General features: G+C 40.7%; 3 protein-coding genes across 3 annotated transcripts; 1 reads left to right on the forward strand and 2 right to left on the reverse strand.

Annotated features, from left to right (window-relative positions):
• Positions 1 to 2,282: 2,282 nt before the first annotated feature.
• Positions 2,283 to 6,017, reverse strand: LOC138411102 (E3 ubiquitin-protein ligase RBBP6-like). The gene is made up of 9 exons (XM_069529780.1): positions 5,855 to 6,017; positions 5,652 to 5,740; positions 5,449 to 5,545; positions 5,208 to 5,350; positions 4,873 to 5,045; positions 4,520 to 4,623; positions 4,118 to 4,428; positions 3,621 to 4,010; positions 2,283 to 3,467 (listed from the first exon to the last, which is right to left on the reverse strand). The coding sequence occupies exons 1-9, from the start codon at positions 5,876 to 5,878 to the stop codon at positions 2,474 to 2,476; spliced, it is 2,325 nt and encodes a 774-aa protein (XP_069385881.1). The 5' UTR covers positions 5,879 to 6,017; the 3' UTR covers positions 2,283 to 2,473.
• Positions 6,018 to 6,075: 58 nt separating this feature from the next.
• LOC138411104 (E3 ubiquitin-protein ligase RBBP6-like) lies at positions 6,076 to 7,993 on the reverse strand. Its single transcript, XM_069529791.1, has 3 exons — positions 7,693 to 7,993; positions 6,382 to 6,454; positions 6,076 to 6,209 (listed from the first exon to the last, which is right to left on the reverse strand). The coding sequence occupies exons 1-3, from the start codon at positions 7,856 to 7,858 to the stop codon at positions 6,110 to 6,112; spliced, it is 339 nt and encodes a 112-aa protein (XP_069385892.1). The 5' UTR covers positions 7,859 to 7,993; the 3' UTR covers positions 6,076 to 6,109.
• A 2,583-nt stretch (positions 7,994 to 10,576) lies between these two features.
• tapt1b (transmembrane anterior posterior transformation 1b) lies at positions 10,577 to 19,815 on the forward strand. The gene is made up of 14 exons (XM_020101359.2): positions 10,577 to 10,815; positions 11,909 to 12,039; positions 12,124 to 12,242; positions 12,925 to 13,087; positions 13,196 to 13,331; positions 13,765 to 13,862; positions 13,964 to 14,033; positions 14,219 to 14,299; positions 14,497 to 14,606; positions 15,965 to 16,024; positions 16,618 to 16,686; positions 16,773 to 16,849; positions 16,943 to 17,115; positions 17,400 to 19,815. Exons 1-14 carry the CDS (start codon positions 10,650 to 10,652, stop codon positions 17,651 to 17,653), a joined length of 1,707 nt encoding a protein of 568 aa, XP_019956918.1. The 5' UTR covers positions 10,577 to 10,649; the 3' UTR covers positions 17,654 to 19,815.
• The last annotated feature ends 316 nt before the right edge of the window (positions 19,816 to 20,131 follow it).

The following is a 20,131-nucleotide window of genomic DNA, read 5'->3' on the forward strand; positions in this document are numbered from 1 at the left end:
AACTAGCAACGGCAAGCACAAATTGTGGCAGCGTTAGCTCGCAGTGGCACTTTTGGTGTCAACAGAAACTGTGAAGACAGAAGCTGCCACACAGTTTAAAGGCAGGTGGCTTTAATGTCACACTGTTGCCCTCTGATTGGCCAACTACAGTTTGAATAAAAACAAATGGCGATGACCAAAGCTGAGAGTTTCAATAAGCTGTAGTCAAAGGTGTGTGGAATATAGTGACATCTAGAGGTGAAGTTACAAGTTGCAGCTGAATACTCCTCATCTCACCCTCCCCTCCCCACTCTATTTGTCATGAAAACTCAAAAGGTTTTAGTTTGTCCAGTTTGGACGACAGTGAAAAACATGGCTGCCTCCACAGAGAAGGCCCCCACCCACCATGTAAATATACATATGTTTTTAAATATATGTTTTTAAATATAAAGGGCCCATTCTACGGTAAAGAAAACAACAATTCATACAATTTAGATGAAACACACCAGTGAAAACAAAACTAGGATTATATATATATATATAATTTCTGCCAAAAATCCATTTCACCTAAATCTTACACCCTGGACCTTTAAATAATATTATATACTATATAATATACATGGTAAAGGCTCCAAATTAAAAATCTGAGTGTGAAATGGATCAGTTGACCTTTTGGCCTCTAAACAGGAAAACGTGTGGAATATAAAACTTCATTAAAAGCATAAAAGAGTCTGATAATTTGACTCTTCACATTTTTCTCTCTTTCAAATAACTTTGATCAACTGTATGATCTTGTGACAGGTTGTGTTTAAGCAGTTTCTGCACTTCCATTTGCTTAGAATGTTTTTTTTGGTTTGTAAACTAGATTCCACATAAACTACAGGATGGATTTCCATGAAACTTGGTGGAAAGATGCAGTTCGGTTCAGGGAGTTCATTTTCACCTCTTCCCAAGGAATAATTCATGGATCTTGATGAAAAAATCAGACATATTTAGAGACTGATATCTGTGATTTGGTGCAGCTTGCAGTTGAGTGTGCATGGCTTTAGCAGCGATCTCCTGTAGTCACGCCAATAAAGCTTTATTGAATTTAATTAAAATTCACGCCAGAAAGATTCAGGCAGACGGCTTTGGGAAGGGTATTTGTGTGTGTGTGAAAAAAATATATTGCTTTCTAATTTGATATGGAATTATTGTATTATTATTATAATTATTATACAATTATTTATTTATATATTCATTTTTTCCACATTCTGACTCAACAAAACGGGACTGAGATGTTGCCACTCGAAAAAATATATAAATGCACACTTGCACAGTCAGTAAAAGCACATTTATTATGAGTATTATTGACATGACCTTAATCAGTTCTTCTCAAACTGAGGGGATTGTAAACACGACTGGGAGGAAAGTTTAGCACATCAGATTTGAGTTGACTTGAATCATTAGAAAATAACTTTGTGTGAAAGATTCAAGATTAATTTAACCAGGATTGAATCAGACCCCAGGAATACTTGAGTATTTTTTCACTGCCTGCATGGCGGAGAATTTGATCTACAGTCAGAAACTCCAGGAGGTTTCTACACCCAGCCACGAAATGTTCCTGCATATCAGCCCTGTAAAACAGCTCAGTGTCGTTTTTACACTTCAGGATTTGTACGAGATGTAAAGTGTTAATTAATAATTATTAAGTCCTCTGTCATGGCGCTGGGTGACATTTCTTTATTATTTCTTTATTAATTTGTGGGAGACAAGAATTCAATACTATGGAAGATACTGTGCAGTTGGGACACTTTTGTGCAGAGGGGGAGTTCTTTTGTTAGAACAGAAACATGTGTGTGTGTTTGTGTGTGTGTTTGTGTGTGTGTGTGTTTGTGTGTGTGTGTGTTTGTGTGTGTGCATCTACTACAATGTGTCGAGTAGCCTGACTGTGTGAGAACTCCAGGGACGCACTGTCTAAGGCTTTTTGTTGTGATTCAACAGAAGTTGTTGGGTGCACATCAATGAACCACTAAAAAATAAGGAGAGCCAAATAAGACTATCTGCTCCCGGAAGTGAGTGTTTTAATAAGTATGTTGATTAAGATAAATAAGATGAGCTGTTTTTATCTGATAAAAATTAGTCGCTTTATACAACCTGGTTGTTTATTTATTAAAGGTTTTATATCTTACACCAGCTACACATGATTAGTGTAAGCAATAAGGCACTAGCAGCCAAATAGCAATCCCCATCTTTTTATTGCCCATTACCGGCTCACTTGCCACACAGAGAAAAACCCCAAAACAAGAAGCAAAACACATTACCAAGCTTTAAACACTTTATTAAACAGATATTAAAATACATCCAACATCACCGCTTGACACACAACAACAAACAGATCCTCAAGCCTACCAATAGTTCCTGTCCTCTCTACTACTATTGCTCGAGCTGTGCACCAGACTGACTCCTCCGGACGGAATCAACAACAATCCCTGTGTTCCCCTTGCAGGTAGCCCTATTTCTGTGCCAAACCACTTCCTGAAGCAACTGTGGTCTTAACTGGTTTAGAGACAGAGGAGGAGGAGGACGAGGAGTCTTTCTTTATGATGGCCACTCCTTCTCCGGTCTTTTTCTTTACCTTGTCGTTCTTTGCTTTCACACCCTCTGTCTTCACTTTGGGATTTACTTTCTGACCCTTCTCTTTCCTGGTCTTATCAGACTGGGTCTTGGATGTGGGCTTGTTTGAGGGTTTAACAGGTGCAGCAACACTTTTAGAAGTAGGAGCTTTGGCGACTGCGGAGCCAGATACAGGTTTTGAAGTGATGGGGGGCATTTTATTGATGGGGATTTCATCCATTGGTTCATCTCTGACAGGAGTAGCATCACCTCTGTCTGCTGACTGGTGTGATGGCTCAGGTTCCTCCCTGGGCTTCTTCTTTTTTACTTTATTTGTTGTAAGGACTTTTGTGCTGGACTTAGTCCCTGATAATAAAGATGATGGAGGATGGTGAGGGGGAGCACCTGTCTCTTCTCTCCCTCTTCTTCCTCTACCGTGAGGGGCGTAATCTCTGGGTAATACCTGTCTATACCTTTCTCTGTCCCAGCGAACATGTCCTCCAGGACGTGGTCCCTTTAGTTCATACGGCGGCAGCTCCCAAGGAGGTAGCCTCCGTCCACCAGGGCTGCGGCTTCTGAAGCCACCAGGGGAGCGAGACCGGGGCCTGAAGGGTCCTTGTCCTTCTACTGACTCCCAGGGTCCTGCCCAGAGGGGAGGAGGACACTGCAGAGAGCCAGAGTGGCGAAACCCATGAAACTGGGTGGGGGACCTTGACTGTCTGTAACTGCGTTCATTGTGTCTGGAATAAGGGGAGCGTGGAAAAGACCGGCCATGAGAGCATGAACTGGAGCGGGTTTGACTTGGGGAATAAGAGTTAGACCTGGATCTAGATCTTAATCTAGAGAGAGTGTAAGGAGAGCGGCTGAATGGAGAACGAGTGTTTGACCGGGACCTGGGAGAGGAAAGAATGGAGAAGATGATCAGGAAACCAAAAAAGAAAGAAGCAGATTATGTAATAAATTGACTGAATGGCTTGAAGAATTATGCATATGTAATTAATGTAAGAACTAAAACCAATTTGGAAATGTCCTCTTAATTAAGTTACCTGGAATAAGATGCTCCAAAGGAGGGTCCAAGGTGGGCTACAGGGGGCTGGACACCAGGAGGGATCCAGGGAGAGTTAAGTCCCGGTGGTCCAGGGGCATTAATTGGCTGGGGTAGGTAACCAATTGAAGAAGGAGGGATAAGGCCAGAAGTGTAGGGAGGAGGGTAGGGCTGTGGTGGGGGTGGGTACAGGGATGGAGGAGGGTAAGGATGTGGTGGGGGCGGGTACAGGGATGGAGGAGGGTAGGGCTGTGGTTGGGGCGGGTACAGGGATGGAGGAGGGTAAGGATGTGGTGGGGGCGGGTACAGGGATGGAGGAGGGTACACCTGAGGAGCAGGTCCACGAGATGGAGCTGTATGGAGGTGGGTGGGGGGGTGGTCTCCTCTACCTCTGTAGGACAAGATTCAGAGGGAGAGAAACATTCATTGATTCATATTAGAATACAAACATTTTATAGTTCCATAGACATAGTACAAACTATATGGGACTAAACTTACAGGATAGGTGCAGGAGCTGGTGAAACATCTTGACCTTCGACAGCAGCAGCAGCATGAGGAGGAGTAGGAGCAGCAGCAGCAGCAGGAGCAGGAACAGGAGGAGCAGGTGCAGGAGGCTGGACCTGTGATTGAGGTGCAACAGTGGGTACGCTTGCAGGGGGTGGGTGAGTGACATTGGCCAGCAGTGGGTCCTGCTGTCTTGAGGGCAGTGGTCTGGACAACAGAGGGCGAGGTGGAGGCCGTGCTGCACGTTGGACCTGCTTGCGTACATGTTTGGTGTATCCTGTTTTATTATTGAAGTTATTCACAACCTGCATGAAGAAAAACGTTTTAGATTTGCTTCACACTTCTGATCAGACAAATATGACATTCATCAAAAAGCATGTGTTTCAAAGGCGTTACCTGTCGAAGAAATGTGTTGGCGATCAGACTGTCAGGTGAAACACCTGATTGTTTGCACGTGATGCAGATGTGCTCCTCTGAATCGAGTAAGGCAGTCCTGATACCTGAAAACAAACAGTCCTTAGTTCAAAGCTATAATCCATTTGATTAACAAATTAACACACACTCCGTCTGTACACTCTCATGATAAGAATAAATGTTTCAGATGAATTCCCCTCAACCTGCCCAGTCTGTGTATGTATATACATATATATATAGTGGAACACAAAGACAACCATCACAAATGAGTTTAAACAATTCATCATAGCCCAGGATGGTTTTCTATTACTAATGCATATAGAGAAAGGACTTACAATCATCGCAGTAACTGTTTCCGCAGCAGGGTATAATTGCTGCGTCTGTTATGAGTTCATTGCAGATTTGACACAGGAGTTCATCAGGGATAGGGTCTGAATGATCCTCTGATGATGACTGGTCATGTGAAACAAAGGGAGGGCGCTCCTTCTTGCCTTGTGCATAAGCTTCCCTGTATCAACACATTCATATTTATAATTTTAAAGACTTTGTCATGACAAGTGAAAAACCACAGAGGACATAAAATGAAAAAGATAAATATAACACGAGTTAGTTTGAGTTTCATTGCATGAGGAGGTAGTATAGTGTGTATTTGTGGACATCCTTCACGTACGCATCTATTGCAGGTATGGCATATTCCCCAGTGCTGGTTAACATGGCTCCTTTGGTGCCAGGCTCTGCCTTCACCATGAAACTCTGAGGAATCCCCTTACTTATCCTGACTGGCTTAGGACCCTCCACACTCTTGTCCTGGATCTGAAGGTTCACAGAGAATATTATCACTCATTTGAGATTTAACATCTTTAAAAATGAACATAACAGAGAAAAACAATGTAATGATGCAGGATCCTTACCATCAGCATGGGGCACTGCCGGATGTAGTGACCAGCCTTTCCACAACGATGGCAGATGTAATGAGCAGGTGGAGGTCCAACTGCCTTCTTGGAATAACTACAGAGACAAGTAAATCTTATTTTTCTAACTATAAGTGAATGTTGTTCATGTTCCAAAAATAAGACTTTGGGCAAATACAAGAGCAAAATGTTTGTGTACTAACTGTAATGATTCATATTCTTGGTTTGACTGTGACATCATGGCTCTAATCTTGTCTTCTTCTGATGCATTAGCATCGACCAGGTTGGCCGTCTAAAAACAAAGAAAGTAGGACGTCAACACCACAAAATTAAAAAAGAGACAAATCTATTTAACTAAATAGGAAACATTTTCATTCAGTTCAGTCAGTATGTACAGATCCGTTACCTTGGCGAGTTGGGCGAGTGACATCGAACGAGACGAATCCTTCTGCAGGAGAATCAGAGTACAGATAATAAAGTTGTTAACAGAACATCTAAGCTATACACAGCGGAAGATAAGAGCCCAGATAGTTCCCCACCACATCTGTGTCCAGTCCCTCACGCCATTTAAGTCTTCATCATGTTTTCCTTTTACAAACCCTTTAAAATCCATTTGACTTTCAATATGAAATACAGTCACTAACAGTTTAAATTATAATTATTAATTATAAGTGAGAGGAAGAGGAGGACAGAGTGTTGTTTTTGGGTTTGTTTTACATACGGGTCTAGATGATCCAACCACAGCTGTGTCAGAACGTTTTCTGCAAAAACACACAGGACAAAAATAAACCATCAGTTACCAACATTGTGACTGAACACAGGACCAGCTTCACAAGTATAACTATAGGAAATCTAATAGAAACAAATCAGTGACTTAAAATCATTTGTGATTTTACTGATTAATCATAAAACCAGTAATAACTTAATACATACAAAATGAACCTCGGAACGCGGCGCACAATCACGGAGGAGTGTTTCGGGATGTGGGCTTCATCATCTGTATATTCTACAAAACACAAGCAACAAATCATTAGAAAATAAAAACACCAACCACTTACAATGACATCACCATTCGCTCAATAGAATACATTGATAGGCCTTTGTTACTAAACAGATGCATGAAGTTGGTTTGCAAAGAGTTGTTCAAACGTATTTATTCATATTCATATATATATATATATATATGAATATGAATATAATTAAAATAAACAGCTGATACTCATAATTTAAGATGTGTATTGTTCTCTTGACATGAGTGTCTAGCAATTAAATAAGTAACTTTGATGAAACCCTGACAAGAGATTCAACAAGCAATTGACAGTAGACTATGCTACAGCCACTTTGAAAAGAAAATGAAACTGTTGAGAGCAGTGGTTCTCAAACTTTTTACACCATGTACCACCTCAGAAAATATTAGACTCTCCATGTACCACTGTTATGACATGGGATGTCACGGTATGAAATTTTGGTGCCACGATTATTGATACTATAGAAGGAAAAAGACACACAACAAACAATATAAAGTGAATAATATAATTAATGAACTATAATATTTATTATCATCATCAACAATATCCAGTTTTTGAAGGCTGTGCTACAGTAAATTATGTGAGCTATTTTATTTAGTTGCCTTATTGTAGAGGGGTTGGTCAGTGAATTTGTTTCCTGTCATCATAAGCAGTGTATCTGTATGGCTCCATGTTAAATGGATCATATAGGAAGAGAGGTGTGTGTGTCAGGCTGCAGAGCTGGTCATCAAACATCAAACCGGATGTAAACAAAGATTTCTCCTCTCGCTGTGAACTCCTCCAGTGGAGTTTTTCGACAAGCATTGGTGGAAATAAAGCCGTTACATCCGTTCCCTCTTATCAACTAACATTTCAGTGACTCTCACACACAAAATCTGACTCAAGAGAGATTTCCCCACATGGTGCAGACACAAATTACGTGACTCCCGAGAGGCAGGACACCATAGTTAGATAGCATACTTTTACAATTGTAACGGTTATGAAAATTCATGATGTTGATGCCAATATGGCTACATCCCTGGCACCAGCGTTAAAATACAGGAGTGCAGGTCTAACCTGAGAGTTCACACAAGAGGAAGGTTTATTCCTAATTAGAAAATGATATATAGTTGACTGTTGTCAGTCACAGCCACACTATACAAAGGTGTACAACTGGGACTTAAACACTTCCACACACTGATGTATACACATATTAACTCGTCAGCTGACAACATACCTTCATGAGTTTCCCCATTGGAGATCAGCAGGTGACTTTTTCTGTCCTTGAAGCGCTCCTGGGCCATGATTTGCCTTTTCAGTCTTTTGAGGGTGATATGCAGCCCATCGAACTTGACTAAACGGGACTCCCGTTTGGAAAAAAACCTATAGTGAACACACGACATTTTCAAAGGCCAATTCAGCAAAGAGGGAAACAAATAAAAACCCACGGGCCTGGTAGGAAAGCGAACTAAAAACAGCGTGTTACGTGTCAGGTTAATTTAAGTTTGATGTGTAAGGAGCCAAAACAGGGCAGATTTACACAAAACTAGCAACGGCAAGCACAAATTGTGGCAGCGGTAGCTCGTAGTGGCACTTTTGGGGTCAACAGAAACTGTGAAGACAGAAGCTGCCACACAGTTTAAAGGCAGGTGGCTTTGTTGCAAACACTTTAAAGGCAGGTGCCTTTGATGTCACACTGTTGCCCTCTGATTGGCCGACTACACTTTGAGTAAACACAAATGGCGATGACCACAGCTGACGGTCACGTTATGTCATGTTATGTTATGTTTGGATACAGCTGTAGAAGACCAGGGACATATTCGTAATCGGTTACAACACAATTGTTTCAGAATGATAAGTTACACTGTCCTCATGTCAAGTTTTAGCAGGACAGTCGGTCAATGTAGGAGTAACTGGTGGCTGGTGGCTTATGTTGTGAGCATATTAGCATCCTAACATAAGCATCAAGTTTGTATATTGTTCCACCTACTGGTCTCCTTGATGCATCAAGTCTACATTCAAATCTTTTGCATAAGACATCAGCTGCTTCACCAGTTTCCAGAAAACTTCCATTACACTTCTTAATCACAAAGATGTTCTCTTCTATTAGCTAACCTCTCTTCATACCTACATGTGTCCCTGGGTAGATAACCAGGAAGTACTTTTAGTGATCATGAAATATGTGCGATGTATAAAATATTTACACCCTTCATTTTTGGTGTGTATTCAAACATTTGTAATAAGTTAAGACAGAATTTTATTTTGCTTGCTCCAAAGAATAGGTAGCAAGTTTGCTGCTGCGCTGCTGTGATTGGTTAGGTTCAGATGTTGACAAACTTGACAGGTCTATCATCTTTTACTGACAGCTGATAGGCCTATCTTATTATTATGTTTTGGAGGAGGTGGGACATCTATGCCTTCGATTGAATTGAAGTGAAACCAAGCAACACTCATTAAAATACAACACACACGGGCTGAATTAATCTTTGAGACTTGCTATTTGGATCTGGAAAAGTAACATCTAATTGGTGAAATCGTGTAAGAAAAATTAATTGTGTTAGAATGACATATGGTTCATTTTAACACACACACTTTTAAGCAATCAGTTTAGCATTCAGTGTTTAGGCCTTGTGGTCCTAAATCTCATATCCTGCTCCATGCATGATACACCTAGCCTACTTAGTCTATATTGGTTCTGTCTTGTGCATATTAGTGCTTTAAAATAAATTTACTCAAAATGTATACAATTGTGAGCTACCTGTACTTGAGTATATATAATTATTTTGTGATATAGCCTACTTTACCATCCACTATATTATTTATAGAAAGCACAATAGGCCTCTCACCCATTTGTCACCAGGGATCGGCTCCAGCCCCCCCACTCAGAGGATAAGCGGTATAGATCATGGATGGACAATAGTATATCTGCAAGTTTACATTAGTCGCTGAATGTGCAATACAATATACACACAATAAACCTGAACATAAAGTATAAATGTACAGTCTTTTAAAAAACAATGACAATAAAGCTATTTTGACCTGCAAACAAGGCTTTTATTGTGAGTTTGATTGTGAATGAGGGAATGGGCTCCACACATGACAAAGATCTTACATTGTCTCCTGATCTTGAGACACTGCCTTGAGAAAGACCCCTCTGCCAAAATGTATTTTTAAGATGATAATGATAACTGATCCACAGCACAAGATTGGACATCCCAACACGGAAAAAACCACAATGTTCAGAGAGGGGTCTGATCACTCATCTTTGCTAAAGAGCAAGTTAATTTGGTCGTATGTAATGGAGCTCGTGCCAAATACAGTATGAGCTGTGGGGCCCTGTTGAATCCTGTTCTTGCCCCGCCTATGTTCCCTGTGTACGGTATGTACCCTGGTTCATACACAGGGTCATGAAGTTCACTTCACTGTGTGTCAGACTACATCCAACCATTAACTGTGCATGTCTCATATTCACATTTTATTTTCTATGTCACATTCCTACCTAACTCATTACATTGTCTTTAAATGCAAACAGCTACTGCAACTTTGCACACTTGTCTCTTGTTCATAGTTTGTCATTTCATGTATTTTGTCTGTTTATAGGGTTATTATATGTTCTATACATATTTAGTACTTTATTGCGTATCATTTACTAAGGGAGTATGCACAGTTTTTAGGACATTTTATGTTTATTACATTTTATTTTGAGCTATTTTAATTAATCGTATCTGTTTTACTGCTACTACTCTCTGTGCATCTATCCATCTATCTACCTATCTATCTATCTATCTATCTATCTATCTATCTATCTATCTATCTATCTATCTACCTATCTATCTATCTATCTATCTATCTACCTATCTATCCATTCATCTATCTATTTACCAAGGATTATTATTGTGGAGAAAAAATCGTATTAATCAGAAATTAATAATTGAGTCAACTCAGCTTAACGAGCTATTATAAATATTATATATATTAATATTATTCTTTTTAGCAACACCCTCGTCAGTGCGTCTCTTTTTTGTTTTTTGTTTACTGCCAATCCACTGATCCACACTCCAGTCCAGAAGGTGGCGGTAAAGCGCCTTTAAGCTGGTTTGCCAACTGCCGACAAACACTACAACTACTACTACTACAAGAAGAAGAAGAAGAAGAAGCTCTCCCTCCAGAAGCAGCTGAGACCGTTCGGAGAAGATGGCGGAGTCGCTGTCGACTGGTCCAGGAGAGGAGAAGGAGGACAGGGAGCGGGACGGTAGGGCTGCCGCGGCCGAGAAGAGCACGACAACCGACGGGTCCGCGGAGACGCGTGGGTCCCGCGATGAAAATGGCGGCAGCGCGGGCAAGAGACGGAACCTGTCAGGTGAGAGGGAGCTAGCATCGCCTCCACCGCACTGAGTGTGTGCGGGGTGGGGGGGGGCAGCGCTAAGCTAGCTGGCGGAGCGACTGTTTGTTTTACTGGAGTCTCGCAGCCAGCAGCCGGGCTCAGGTCACGGTGCTGCGGTGTGTGACAGCTCATCTGTCAGGTTCACGTTGCGCCAGCGGAGAAATGTCACCGCAGCTGCTCACGTTGCCAGACTCGCCTGACTTGAGAAGTTGCCCATTTGAAAGAAACCACGATCAAACCTGTGTTTGTTTACGTTTTTCAGGGGGATTGAAACCCCCCGAATTAGCTGTTAGCAGTCCCTGGTTGCTATGTTACATTGAGTGTGCCTTCAGCTGTCAGCTCATTACTGAGAGCCTGAAGTCAAAGTTAAAAAGAGTTGATCGTGAGGCAGGTTCTGCAGTTATGAGGTGCATCCTTTGCATTTAATTTTTACCAAACATGGGAGGCAATTAGATCTGCAAAGGGGAAATCAACAGTATGTCTGTAATGTTCGTGTGTTTCGTTTGCCTGAGTTAGGATCACGATGTTTGACACGAATCGTTGCAATTGTGCGTTTTAAGGTAGTTTTAGCACAATTTAACAAACTACTTTTTTTGCTGCTGCTACAACTTTTGATCACACTCAGTTTTGTGTCGTGCACCTGCCCCCCTCACTCCGTATAGTATCATGTCTCCACCCAATCTGGCAACACTTGCTCCTGCTCTGTGGATGTAGACACCACCACAGATCCTGTCAGACACTGAGCTGGATTAAAGTATCCTTTCGTGTTCCCCATTAATTGCATTGACTGTGAGGAGCCGCCTGCTAATTTGTCCCCTGTTTTAACTTGTTATATACCTAAATACATACTGTTGTAAATGACCAAAATCTCATATACCAATGCATTTAGTCCACCACTATTATATCTGATTGAATCCATTAAAGATTTAAGTGTGGTTGTTATTTGTATCAGGTGTGTAGGGGCTGGAGAATGTTGGAGCATAAAGTTCACTGACTTTAGTCAGGTGATTTAGTTTATATTGTCTGAATGTAACTTTGCTCTGATTTTCCTCTGTCCTTATGTATGTAGACCTGTCTCTGGTCAGATTTATAACTACAGAGCTCACCAGAGGCTATTTCCTGGAACACAATGAGGCCAAATACACAGAACGCAGAGAGCGGGTGTACACCTGCCTACGTATCCCCAAAGAGCTGGAGAAGGTAAATTCACAAAACATTAACTCTGGGAAATAATAAAATGATGACATAAAATAAATAAATGCTTTTCACTCTTTCTCTTTATAGTTGATGACATTTGGCTTCTTCCTGTGTCTGGACGCCTTTCTCTATGTGTTCACGTTGTTGCCCCTCAGAGTAATTCTGGCCCTTTTACGGCTCCTCACGCTGCCATGCTGTGGCCTCAGGTAAAGTTCACACAGAAGTTAGTCAGCAGATGTTTAAGCAGTTCATCAATTGATCTTTGGCCAAACTGATGATCAGTATTCGATTAATCATTAAAAGCTTTCCCTGTGTATAAGCTTTGTTCAAACAATTGACAATTTGTCTTCATTGAATTGTGTCAGGTATACTTTAACAGGAAATTAAAGCCAGTGCACCATCATTACAAACTAGCTTTTACCAAAGCATTATATACATTAAATCTGCATTTAAGATATTTATCTCTACTGTAGTTCCCCTACTAAAATAGAGTGTATGCTTCTGGATGTGTTTGAACCTCTGTACTAACTACAATTTGAAATTCTTAATCTCATTATCTGTTTAATTTGAATATCTTTGGGCGGATGATCAGAAAAAAACCTGGTGTTCTGCAAAATTCTGATGACCATTCACACACTTTCTTAATTTTATAGCCCAAACAATCAAATATGATTGAAAAATATTTGAGAGATTTATTGCAGATGAAAATAGACTTTAGTTTCTGCAGTGGACTGGTACACTTGACAAATCCTCACATATCTGACAAACAGCTTCTCAGGACAGAAACAGCCACTGCACTATTGTTTTTGACCTGCAGAGGGCAGTGGAGCTCTGCCTGACTCAGACAGCATGTGATTTTGAGTACCTTCTTTCCTGTGTGTATTTTAGTGGCTCCCGCCTGCTGCAGCCAGCACAGGTATGTGATGTCCTGAAAGGCTTCATTATGGTGTTGTGTTACTCAATGATGAGCTACGTGGATTACGCCATGATGTACCACCTCATCAGGGGACAGTCTGTCATCAAACTGTACATCATCTACAACATGTTAGAGGTACACCTGCAGAATACATCTTCGAGTTCATAACGCTGATTTTACTGAACTCTGATTCCACTGTAGAGTGAGCCGCCCACTCATTTACTTCCCTTGTTGTGTTGTCAGGTGGCCGATCGCCTGTTCTCCTCATTTGGTCAGGACATCCTGGACGCTCTGTACTGGACGGCCACTGAACCCAAGGAGAAGAAGAGAGCGCACATAGGTGTGATTCCTCACTTCCTCATGGCCGTGCTCTACGTCTGTATCCTCACTGAGAAAGACCTGTTGTTGCTGTTGAGGGTTTATATAAAAAAAAAAAAAACATTTAGTCAGTTAACATGAAAGTAAAGTACTTTAATAATGTTTTTTTCTGTACTTTATTTCTAACAAATAGCTTGTCCAGTTCATTTTAGATAATGAATGGCAGACAGAAGGAAAAAGGATTTGGCCATAGATGACAAACAAGTCTCTTACTTGCCAAATTATTTTAAGGTAGTATCTACATATGTATATTTAGTGTGTCAGCCAGTTTCAGTATAGGTGGTCACTTTTTCTCGGCCTCATTTCTGGATACTGGGAGGAAGTGGAGATATGTCGTCCATCTTTATTGAAGTCTATGATCAGACTGAAAAACACAGTCCAATGTTTTTACTGTAGTCCTCAGTGTGGTTCTTCCTTAACATGTTTGTACCAAGTTCTTCATGCCATCCTCATCATGGTTCAGGCCACAACTCTCAATGTAGCCTTCAACTCCCACAACAAGTCTCTGCTCACCATCATGATGTCAAACAACGTGAGTCTGATGCTCACAGGCATATTAACGCAGTTGAAACTGCATGCAGCGCAGCAGGAGTTCTGGATGCTGTCATGATATTTCTGGCTTTTTCCTTACAGTTTGTGGAGATTAAGGGAAGTGTGTTTAAGAAGTTTGAAAAGAACAACCTCTTCCAGATGTCAAACAGTGGTAAGTGCTTAATGAAATGAGAAAAGAGCCACATGTGTGCCGCACACACCAGCATTTTTTTGGGACATTTTGTACCTCGGCCTTTAAACTTGGTGATTTAGTGCGAGGAAAATTTATGGAATCAAACTCCGCCGCTGTGAGCACAAAGTAGGTTAATCCTGGATTGATTTGTTTGTTTCCCACAGACATAAAGGAGAGGTTCACCAACTACATCCTCCTGCTCATCGTTTGTCTGAGAAACATGGAGCAGTTTTCATGGAACCCTGGTAACTAACACAGTGCTGAACAAATACTGAAGCCTTCTTTATCTATGTATGTGAACACATGGGTTTATAGATCCATCATTGGTTCATCCTCGCCTCTTCACTTTCCTTCAGCATTCAAATGTCCCTGACTCATTTAAATTAAGTAATAACTAGTATTGCTTTGAATATTGAAACATTTCTCATGTGTTCGTTCTTAGACCACCTGTGGGTGCTGTTTCCTGATGTAGTCATGGTGATCGCCTCAGAAGTTGCCGTGGATGTTGTCAAGCACGCTTTCATCACCAAATTCAACGACATCAGCGCTGATGTGAGTCCTTTCACCACAGTATTACATAGAGCACTTTCTCAGCTTTGTTATGGTGTGAGTTTTGTATATATTTGACCAGATTTATTGAATTCTAAGTCCTTTTTAAAGTCTTCATCCATGGATGAGGTTTCCTCAGTTAATTAGCCTTTACCTCCTTTTTTCTGAATAAATTTAAAGGCTTTTAGCAGAGTCACATTTATGAGCCAGGTGTAATAAACTTATCACAAATAAGTTGGGATACTTAAAAATTCCATAAATATTCATGTTAGTTGTACATCTTTGACTCTTTGGGACAATTTATATGAAAAGGATTCTGTTTTTAACACCTGTAGAATATCTGTATTTAAATGAATAGGAGACAGTGACAGTGTTCCAGCAATATAAAAACCATGTTGACAGGACATTATTGAAATATTGAGTATATAACCATCTACTCTTGTAAATGTAGAAGGGGAGTGTTAAATGTACTAGGTTTTCTGTATTGACTTCTTCTACCATAGGCCATGAACTTACTAATCATCCCTCGTAAGAAAGTGTAAGTGAGACTGCATCGAAAAAATGTCAGTTAGTAGCTAGTGTTGTCACCTAATAATGAAACTGATTTGTTTTGGTGTGTGCTGGACACTGAGCAAACTCTCCACTCATGAAGACAGAGATGCAGTTGAAAGCTCAGGAAAACATGGACCTTGAGTTAGAATTATCATGTCCTACTTTTTCATAGATCACGAAGGAAAGTTGTGGCTCACTTGACTTGAATTGAATTCCTCTGTCTCCCTGTCCTGCTCCACTGACCTACACACATTTCTCTTATTCTCACACCGTCCCACTCACACCAGATACTCTGTAGTACTAGAGAAAAACTCACGACCTTGTTTACTACCTCTCCTTCCCTCTTGTGTTCTCGCCCTCTTTGATTTCCTTCAAGGAGTTGTAACCACGGTTATGTAATGGAAACCAAAGCCCCAGGAAGGGATTAACCCCTTTATCTCCAAACTGTCAATCCTCATCCCACAAACCTCACTCACCTATAGTTAGCTTTGGACCACTGGTGAAGCTCGTTCTCATTTAATCCATGTTAACTCATTTTAGTCTTTGTCTTTTTACACAAAATTTAACTGATGTTGACTTTGACTCATCTTCACTACCCACATCTTTACTCTTACATTTATCCACTACAACTAATCAACAGATTATTATGAGACTCCAACAGGGAACTTTAGTTTCGGAAACCGTTTATTTGTCACCTCTACTCTTTGTTGTCTGGATACCTTCTGCTCATTCTATGTCATGTGTGCTTGATATGTAGATTGGTCTAATTTGGTTTATGAGGGTTTTGTTACCCTGTGTTTTCCCCCCAGGTATACGGAGAGTACCGAGCCAGCCTTGCCTTTGACCTTGTCAGCAGTCGACAGAAAAATGTGAGCAAAATAAACTTAAGCATCAGCTTTTTCTCAACCAAACTGTAAAACCAATTTCTGACAAACCTTTGAAGTGTTCCCACCAAAGAATAAACTGATTTATCAAGGTTCTCTCCATCCATACGTCCGTCCCCTTCTCTTTAAACGCAATATTTCAAAAGAGCTCAGTGCATATGAATAAAAATGGTAGAATACACTTCATACTGTTACATTAAATGACTTCACTACATCTGGACAGAAATGGATGTAAACTGTAACTTGACTGGTTGGTTGATTTGTTCCCCACTGTGGCCAAATATAACTGGAGATACTGAAGGAATAGTTAACATGGTACAAACTAATTGTAGACAAATTAATTTGAATCCATGGTCAGACCACCACACTTTTCTCTCCACTGGAGATTTTTTACTTTATTAATTATTAGATTAAATCATAAGCTAAATATATTTAGTCTCAGACTGAACATTTGACAGTGTTAAGGATATGTCCACTTATATTTCCTTATTAGATGATGATTGAATGTAAAAATGTTGGACCAATACATTGGTTGAAAAAGTAGAATAAAACTGCTTTTGATGTTTTTCTGTTCTCAGGCTTACACAGACTACAGTGACTCTGTGTCCAGGAGAATGGGCTTTATCCCGCTTCCCTTAGCTCTGCTGGTCAGTCACTCTCTATGAAGAACCTTTGCCATTAACACAGTGTTCATTGTACACAGTTTAAATCTAAGGTTTGTGTTTTTCCCCAGTTGATCAGAGTAGTAACAAGCTCAGTGAAAATCCAGGGGTCACTCTCCTTTATGTGTGTGTTGCTGTTTTACTTGGGGTAAGAGTCAGTTTGTCTTTTCCAAGTTGTTAACAAGCATTCAAAGTTTTATTAGTTCTGCATTTCATGTCATGTTTGTGTGTTTGTTAACAGGATGATCACTCTCAAAGTGCTCAACAGTATTGTTCTGCTCGGAACGTCTTGTGTGTTTGTCAAAGAGGCTAATATGGAAGAAAAGCTCTTCGACCCTCCACCTTCTGCCGTCTCCAGCCGAGTAAACTCCAGAGCTAACCGCACCAAACACGTTCACACGTCACCACAGCAAGGTAACAATCAGTGTACCTCTTTCTCTCTTTGTTGCTTAATTGTACATTAAATAGCAACTTAATAACTGGATTTAGCCTGAACATGCTCCCTTCAAGATGTGCGTTCAAACCTGATTTATCCACAACCACTGACCATTGTTGCTCCACCGTCCCCTTTGTCTTGCCAGTCAACACGTTGCAGCTGTTTGTGGCAAAACAGATAATCCACTGTTTCAAAAACTATTCATTGTCAGGCTACTCCTTAAGTTTCTCATTAAATTAAACTCTGTCTCCCTCAAATACAGAATCCACTGCAGACAAAGGAGGAACACCTCTGGCATCAGACAATTCTCAGCCCAACACCACTGCTGAGAGCTCTGCCCCCACCATTCCCAAGAGCGACTCAGACACATTCCTGACGACGCCTGACGAAGAGGATGATGACAAGATCATCAACACTGACACAGGACTGGAAGGAGATGGACTCAAAGCCAGAACGCCCAAGAAAGACTTGCTAGAGATAGACCGCTTCACCATCTGTGGCAACAGAATAGACTGACGGCCACAGGAACAAGCCAGTGTCCTGGAAACACAGCAAGGTTCAGGGATCAGACACGGGTCATGGAGCGTGCTCAGAGCGGACTTATCCTTGTGCACCTGACCGCAGGAGTATTTATTTATTTATTACTGAAAAAAACCAGCCAAGGCATCAAGCTGTTACTACAAGCAACAGAGGCTGCTTCAGATGTTTCCAGCTGGTCCAGTTCCATTTCAGGTAGACTCTGAGTATGAGTCGCAGTCGTCAGGGCAACCTGCAGAAATGGTCATTGGTGACGGCAATGCAGAAAAGTGGCGTACACAGCTGGAGCGCAGCACCAGTGTGTGTGTGTGTGATGGTAGAGACGTGACAGCTGGACTGTGCGAGTGTGTTCAAAAGCACAATTAAAAAAATATGGCGAGGAGTCGTTTTTAGACAGAACAAAAAACGTGTCAATTTTTCAATTTTTTTATTTTCAGATGTTTCACAAATAATAATATTTCAAATGAAGTTTTTATGAAAAATCTTAGACCTTCTTCCTAAAATCAACCGTGTTTAGCTACAGGATTAAGACTCATCGTCACAAAAACACATCAATCAATCATAAAATCTGCAGACACCAACACTTTTATTTAACTGAGTTTTTGTGATGAGCTCATATGTTCAACACGATGAATATGGCAGCAGTGACAGCACCTTCAGGTCAAACAGTTTGGACACAGTCAAAAGTATGGAGGTTTTAGTGTCATGACATTTGTGTTGATATTGTTACATCAAAGCACTGATGCTAAACAGTGCCTGATTGTTAAGACTGAAGTGTTATTTGAAGTGATCGCCAAGCCAGACGGGTTCAGCAGATATTTCTTTTTAAAGTGATTTTAAAAGCTTTCCTGTACAGTACGTGTATACACTCATCGTTCAAGCATGCAGCCTCAGATTATCATTTCATCAACATTGGCTTATAGCAATTTTTACATTGGAAACTGTGAACTACGGAAATGTCTCAGTGAAGTGTGACTGTGTGCTTGGTCTCATTTTAACTTCATGGTGTGTGACACCAGCATCAACTGAACATATTTTTCAGTTTTTCATTGTTATCTCAAGAGTGGTATGAAAAGTTAAAATTACATGTATGCATGTAAAACTGTCAAATCTAAATGACAAGAAACAGGATGGAGTATTCATGTGAAAGCAGTAAAATCTGGAGCTGAGCAAAAGCTAAAAGCAGGTTTGTGCCGTAAAGGTTGTTGTTGGCATTGTTTGGTGCGGTTGGCTGCTGCTGGCTTTAAATATTAGAAGAGGCTCTGGAAAAAACCTATGTGCTACAAAAAGTCTGACTGTTGATGCTGTGAAAACGCTGTGTGCTGTGTAATCAACTATGTGTATCGAACAACTCTATCTGTTCTGAAGTCCCGGACAAATGTTAAGTTCAACCTCTCAATCTCTGGTTTTTGCCTCTCATGTATCATTGTTACATACAAACTAAAATTTAAAAACAAAAATGCTTGTTGATATAGAGAGTTGGTATTCACAATAATGTGTCTACATTCTATGAGTATACATTTCTTGTTACCAGGGATTCAATTAGAGTTGCAACTTCTGTCCAATTTGATCAAACCTGGGAAATTGACGGTCTTGCGAAGCACAAAATCTGTTAGGTCAAAACCTCTTGACACAGGAGCAAATTTCCTACTGAATTAGTTTCACACTTTATGTTGATCAAACTTATTATTAGTTGAAGACAAGTGATGGACAGTGTGCAGGATTCTTTATCATGCTGTGGATAGAATATGTTTTAATCCAGATGGTCCCAAAACGTCTTTACGAACCTGAGAAGAGAATATTGTTACTGCGTTGCGAGGCATTTATGGTTCAGGAAAATAGAGTCTTACCTCAGCTGAGACCTAAATGTGCTGGTTGTTCATGAGAGGCACAAACCTGAGATTAGACCAACCTCACTATTGGAGGACATTCAATACAGGAACATAACTGCATATTTATAAATGAAGGATCAAGAGTGTGTGTGAGTCATGATGGTGTGTGAAGTGTGTTTGTGTCTGTGTGTGATTGCAGTGCATGAATGGTTCTTACTACTTGATGTATGAATCATATCAGATCACGACCCATCTGTGTAAAGCATCTCCTCACATGGTAGAAGGAGAATAAAATATTTTTTATTGTAAGCCTTTCTGGTGTGATTTGAATGTTTAACCGTTAAGTGTGTTTGTTGGTGAGCGTTTCAGTGAAAGGAGTCACTTCAGCCTCTGTTCGCAGAGCAAACACTGACGTCCACTGTTCCCCTTGAATGGGCATTTGGAGGGGGGGGTGTCTGTCATCACAAACATTCTCACACGTGGGGGGGGGTGTACTGAATTTTCATTTTCTCGATTTCACAGTGAACCAGCTGCCGTGTAGAGTTGTGTAAAGCGACATGGGGCCATGTGAGGAGGTGAGACAGGATGAAAGTGAGTGCTGACGTGTTGCAGACTACAAAGCTAT

This window comes from Paralichthys olivaceus, chromosome 8 (assembly GCF_024713975.1).
Source record: "Paralichthys olivaceus isolate ysfri-2021 chromosome 8, ASM2471397v2, whole genome shotgun sequence".
Classification (NCBI taxonomy): domain Eukaryota; kingdom Metazoa; phylum Chordata; class Actinopteri; order Pleuronectiformes; family Paralichthyidae; genus Paralichthys; species Paralichthys olivaceus.